Here is a 6,000-nt window from a genome sequence, read left to right as displayed (position 1 = left end):
AAAGCTCAGGTCTCGGCGGGACCCGGGCAGGCCGTTCCAGCCTTACTTTCCAGATGGTTTCTCCTAGCCATTGTTTCTCCTTTTCCTGGGCTCGCGCCTCTCCTCCCGATCCTGCTAGCGCCGGCCCCCACCCCGCGACCCCCACCCCTCTCTGCCCCCTGCACCCCGCCCCCCCCCCCCCGCTCTTCTCAAGGAGGCGTGCCCAGCTCCGCTAGTGCACCAATCCGAGCGCCCCGAACCGGCTCTGCCTCCGCGAGTCCTGCCCCACGCCACCGCCAGCCAATAGAACTTGGCGTTTGTACAGTCAGGCCGTCCAATCACAGATGGGCTGTGCGCCTCGAGCGCCCGCCCCTGCCGCGCTTGGCCGCGGCTCCTCGGGCGGCCGCGCCGGGGCTTCGGCATTCTTCGAGCGGCGCCGAACTGCGTCGGGCTCAGCCGGCTGCGTCCGGAGGTGCGGGCGCCGGCGCCGCTGTGTTCCTGGGGAACGGGACGAGGCAGAAGCTACCTGGCTGGATCGGAAGGCGCCTCGGGCCCGGTCAGGGCAGGCGCGGCGTGGGTCCCAGGACTGAGCCGGAGGCCGACCGGCACACGTTCCCCGTCCGGCAGCACCTCCCGGAGAGGTCCCTGCGGAGCCGGGGCGGTCGCTGAGGTGGCTTCGGCTTCCCGGAGCCTCACCTGCGCAGGCCGCGGGGCGCCAGGTGCGGAGGCGGGTGCGCCGCCTGGGCGCCTCCCCCGGCCGCCAGCGGGGCGGAGGCGGGGCCGCAGCCCGGGCCTCCCGCGGCTCGCCCGGGCGTCTCAGTCTCACCGGTCCGCCGGGCCCCGCGGTTCGGGATGCTGCTGCCTGCTCGCGAGCCGCCTTCCACGCTTGCCCGCGCCACCGGGGCCGCGCCTCGCTGTTTACATGCCGGTGGAGCCCGGGCCCCGCGAAGGTAAAGTAGCGGGCTCACAGGACTGGTTCCTCAGATCCCGGGCTCCGGACTCAGATCCTCTGCTGCCCCGCAGCCTCCGCCGCCATCTGGACTGGATCCGGCTCTGGTGTTTTTGAGGAGGGGGTGTGGTGTCGGGAAAGGAATCCCGGGGATTTCTTGGATCCTTTTTTTTTTTCCTTTTCTCTTTTTTTTCTTTTGCCTTGCGGGCTTAAGACTCAGGGAACTCGCTCATGGCTTTTTTGATGAAGAAGAAGAAATTTAAATTCCAAACCACCTTCACCCTGGAGGAGCTCACTGCGGTCCCCTTCGTGAACGGGGTCCTCTTTTGCAAAGTCCGGCTGCTGGATGGCGGGGATTTTGTCAGTTTGTCGTCCAGGTAGGCATTGAGGCTTTCGTGTTTGCAGGGGAAGGTGTGTGTGTGTCGGGGGTGCTGGTGAGTGAGATCTTGGCAAGTGTGGAAGCCTCAGGTGGGGGCGGACAAGGGGCTTCCGGGCGTTAGACGTGTCTGGAGGAAGGTTTGCTCTAGGCAGTACTTGGGTCCTAGTGAGCTGGCAGTGTGCCAGGCACTTGTCTGCAGGTTACCAGCCAGAAACCTGTTAGGGCCCTGCATGCATTCTCCAGGTCACCCGTTTTGCAAACTGGCATGGAGAGAGCTGAATGAAATTTGCACCTTGAAGGAGTAAGTAGGGGTGTCCCAGGCCATCTTGCCACCAAGCTGGCCCCGGTGGCTGTCATGATTGGGAGCCCGGGTCAGCCACAGGTTTTCTGGCACTCTCCTCTTTGCTGGGAAAACCCATTCCCAGTCACTCCCTGGATCTGACTGAAGATGGTGGCTGGATTTTGGGTTGCCCAGCCCCCTCTGTGTGACTGCCCTCCTCAGGCTGAAGCTGGGCTGCTTTGCATTGCAAATGTCCTTGCCAGGAGACTGCCTTCCTCTGTGAAAGAAGCCCTCTAGTTTGGTTTTGTGTCTCTGGCCGTCCTGGTGGGTCCAGCTTCCCAGCTTCTGCTGAATGAGATCTGAGTTCTCAGTCTACCCTTTGCAGATTGAGCTCCCTGGGGTCACACAGTTCTGGCCTGCCTGCTGAGGTCCTTGGAGTCCAACTAACTGATGGGGAAGGGGAGTCAAGTTCTGGCTCTTTCTGGGTTCCTGCCTCTCAACTGCACAGTGGACCATACAGGTTTCCCCATCAGCGTTATGGAGAAAAGTTGAATAGATAGGCCCACAACGCAGCACATGGCCCAGGATCTGGGATACTCTACTCCTTACCTAGTCTGTCCTTTGCTCCTTAGGTTTTATGGGCCTCGTTAGCTAGAGATGCCTCACTATTCTGAGATCTCAGAGGTGTATTTTACTGATTGGGATAATGAGCCTCAGAAAGAGGAAGTAAATGGTTGCCAGGGACCTTGCCTGAGTCAGTTGTCAACCAAACTTGGCCTGTTTGGAGACCTGTTGGGTGAATCTGCTGGGAGAAGAGAAGCTATGTGGCCTGATTCGGATTCTGGAATCTGTGTGCATAGAGTGAGGTGCCTGTTCTGTGCACTGGGCCTCCTGTTCTGCCAGGAGCTGCTTATCTGAGGAATTTGGACAAGGGGTGCCCTTTGTGGTGGGGGTGGCTGCAATCTGCTGCCTGTCAAGCCTGTAATCCCTATAGCTACCCTGCCCAAAGGCACAGTGTCAGAGGGTTGTGCTCAGAGATGGTCCTGGACTTAGCCACTTTTAGGCTTCGGGTGAATTAACCCAGTCTCCCTGATTGTCTGATTTCAAGAGCTAGTGATTGTTGGTGCTCTGTTTGCCATTTTGCCTCTTAACTCCTGGGGTGTGCCATGGGGCAGGAGTAGAGGTCAGGGTCTGGGGGGCATTTTTACAGACGTGAAAATAGAGACTCAGAGAGAGGGGCTTTAACTGCTACCTTGTGCCTCTGAGCCTCAGTTTCCTCTTTTGTAAAATGGTGTGAGGGGGATGGAGAGTGTACCATGTCTGGCCAGGGAAGTTGCTACAGCAGTTACTATTACTGTATTGTAGCAGGCCCCAGCTCCCCCAACCCAGGTCATTGGCAGGGCGATGCAGGGAACACGGGATGATGTCCCTTAATCAGCGGAGGCCTCTCTGTGAGCTGGGGTTGGGCACAGTACCAAGGAATTTGTACCAAGCCCAGGGTGCAGTTTCACCTGTGTGCCTAGACCCTTAGCTAGCCACCGTGACCCCACCTGTCAGCTTTTCCTTTGCCCCAACTTGCCCACACATCCTGGAAAATCTGGAAAGTTCCAGGACTTAGCACACATGCTCTGGATTTCACCTCTGTTTCCCCTTCTTCCTCCTGGCAAGAGGCCACAGATTCTCTGAGCCCCACTGAACCTAGGCGGTCTTTCCTGGTTCCCATCCTGGATAAAGCCTGCGGGGCAGGGGGGTAGGGTGTTTGCTAAAGAGGAAGAGCTGGCATTGAGGCCCAAAGCTGAGCACTCAGATGCTGGGCTCCAGGGTACTGCAGTTATGGCTGCAGAGAGCAGTGATTTTGGAATTTGAGTCACTCTGAAGTGGCTTTAGCTTCTGTGAGCTTTTACCCAGGTGGTGGGGGCTCCTAGGTTTCTATTCCCTCTGCTCACATCCCTTCCACATTGATCCTGCAGCCTGGGCCACCCCTCCACCACTATGACCCTATTGTTTATAAGCTGGGGTAGGGACTGAGGTGATTGGACCTGCTTAGATCCTGGGCCTAGATGTGTCAACACATCTTCCCAACCCCAGGGACCTCTGAATTGCTTGATGTGCTGCTGGCAGCATGGGTGGTGTCAGATTGACAACAGCCCTAGGCCCCACCCCTGCAACGCCTGCCTTCCTGTGTGGTGTTTTCCAGTGTGTTGAATGCCATGGCAACAGCTGGTACTCAGCTCTGTCTGACCCAGTTGGAACAGGTGGAACAGGTGACTCCTGAGGTTGTTCCTTAGCCTCATCTTCCAACACTGCCTTAGGAGCAGCAGTTCACACAGCAACCAGGCTGTTAGTACCCAGACTGTCAGGCATAGTGCTGAGTGTTTAGCGCAGGGTATCCCCATTAATCTTCCAAGCCTTCTGGAGAGACACTGAGGCCAGAGAGAGAAAATCACGTGCTGGAGGTTACCAGATTGTAAATGGCAGTGGGGAAACAATTTTTTTTTTCTCATAGTGGCTTCAGTTGTGAACTTACTGAGCTACTCAAATACCCGACCATATGCCCTACTTGTAGGTGAGGACTCTGAGGTCAGAAGAGATGAAGTGTCTCTGGAGTAGAGACAGACCTTGATCACAGCAGTTCCAGTTCAAAGCCTTGCCTTGCCTTGTTGGCATAAGTGAGAAGCAACTGGAGACCCATGTGACATTTCAGACCCTACAAAGGCTTCTTTCAGTGGGCTGGGTGGTACGGCAGAATCTGGAGCTGCATAGTTTAGAGGCACTGAACTGGGTTTTGTGAAACTCAAGGTAAATACAGAACCCCCAAGACTATAAGGTGAGGAAGGGACTAAAATAATCACTGTATTTGTGGTCAGGCTTAGGCAGTCACTGGGGCACAGTGGGCATTTGCCATGTGTCCTTGCCTGGGGCCAAGTGTACCTGGCAGGGCTTTTTGGTTTGGAGGGTATCCAGGAGCATACAGAGGTCCCATCCAAGTGTGGTGAGTCTGGAAGACCCTAATGTGTCCAAGTGGTCTTCAGGTCAGAAGCATCCCAAACCTCCCAGGGGCCCTGCTCCTTGATAGCATTGGTCCTTTGCTTGCCACATGCATGGTGGCTGTGTCAGGGGAGAGGAGTACAAGGGAACATTGACTTACCTTACAGGATGGAGAAGAGAGAGGAGAGATACTGTCCTCTTAGCCAATGGATGGGGAAGCCACACTCTGGGGCAGAACAGTGACTTGCCAGGGCTACTTCATAGGAGGAATAATTGACCCAGTTGGACAGACTGTAATAGTCTAGCTCTTACCTCTGTCCCTTGTGCTTCAACCCACTAAGAAAGTGGGCTGGCCAGGAGGAGAAGAAAGATCCCTCCTGCAAGGCTACCACCTGCTCTGCTTGAGTGCCAGGCTGTCTGAGAAGCTGACTGTGACGTGAAGAGCCCCCCTCACCCTCCCATCCTTGTCCTTTCTTCTTGGCCAGCTTTGAGTCCTCAGTGGGCCTTCAGTGGAGTTTTATTTTTGTGAATAGAGCCTGGCTGCTTACCACACAGGCACTGCCTGCCTTCTATGGGCACAGCCGTGTGCCCACCATGTAGGAGTACTCAAAGGAGCCTTTGGGGTTCCTTGAGCATGAAGGAAGTCCTTGAAAGAGTTAGCTCTATATCCACAGGCCTTGTACCCAGGCCCAGACCCTAGCTCTGGGGTAGGCAGACAGGCTTCATCATTCCTTACCTAAGCCACACATTTGGCCAGGGTTCCATCTCTGTCTCTCACCCTTCCTCATTGAAAAAAAGCTGTAGAATGCCACTGGGTTCACAGCCATGCAAGGCATACTTTGGGATAGCTCGGTATGGGGCTCTGAGAAAGCATAGTGGAGGTAGATACCCACACTGAGGGTTCTCCAGCAGTATGATGATATAGGAGAACCCCTAAATTGGGTAAGGTATTTATTGTCCTGCTTAGAATAGGGACACTGTGAGCGGAACAGATGGGAAAGGTAGACATGGGTCTCTTCATCCTCCCTTTTGACTGGCTTCCAGAGGTGAGTAGGACTAGGTAGTCTGTTCCTCGCAGCTCCCAGTTAGATGGTGGCAGTATGCCTAGTAGGCCAAGCTAATCTGGGGCAAGTCCTTTTGGACCCCAGTGGACCCTGGCAGGCCAACTGGGGAAATGTTTTTGTTCAGACTCTGTCATCTTTGTTCTCTCTCAAGTCTTCTCACCCCTGCCCCTAGTTCACTGTCTCATGGTAAGCCACCATCACCATAGGGAGGGAGTCTTAGAAGCTGAGAGGGCTTGAGCTGAAGATGGGGAAGAGCCTGTGGAGAAGCCCGGCTGGAAGGTCTGGGCAAGGTGGGCTTGGGGTGTGGGAAGAGTTGAGGGGCTGGAGCAAACAAAGATGGAAGGCGGTTTACTGGAGCTGT

General features: G+C 55.8%; 1 protein-coding gene across 1 annotated transcript in view; it reads left to right on the top strand.

Annotated features, from left to right (window-relative positions):
* The first annotated feature begins 325 nt into the window (after window positions 1–325).
* Window positions 326–6,000, top strand: part of Fam102a (family with sequence similarity 102 member A) — a 31,426-nt gene continuing 25,751 nt past the window's right edge. Inside the window, exons 1-2 of the mRNA XM_036184675.1 lie at window positions 326–929; window positions 1,143–1,305. Of these exons, the coding sequence (XP_036040568.1) occupies window positions 902–929; window positions 1,143–1,305 (191 nt within the window). The 5' untranslated portion in view covers window positions 326–901. The remainder of the gene's footprint in view (window positions 930–1,142; window positions 1,306–6,000) is intronic.

This window comes from Onychomys torridus, chromosome 4 (assembly GCF_903995425.1).
Source record: "Onychomys torridus chromosome 4, mOncTor1.1, whole genome shotgun sequence".
In the NCBI taxonomy this organism is placed as follows: Eukaryota; Metazoa; Chordata; class Mammalia; order Rodentia; family Cricetidae; genus Onychomys; species Onychomys torridus.
Note: the sequence above shows the minus strand (reverse complement) of the source record. Positions and strands in the feature narration are given on the sequence as shown.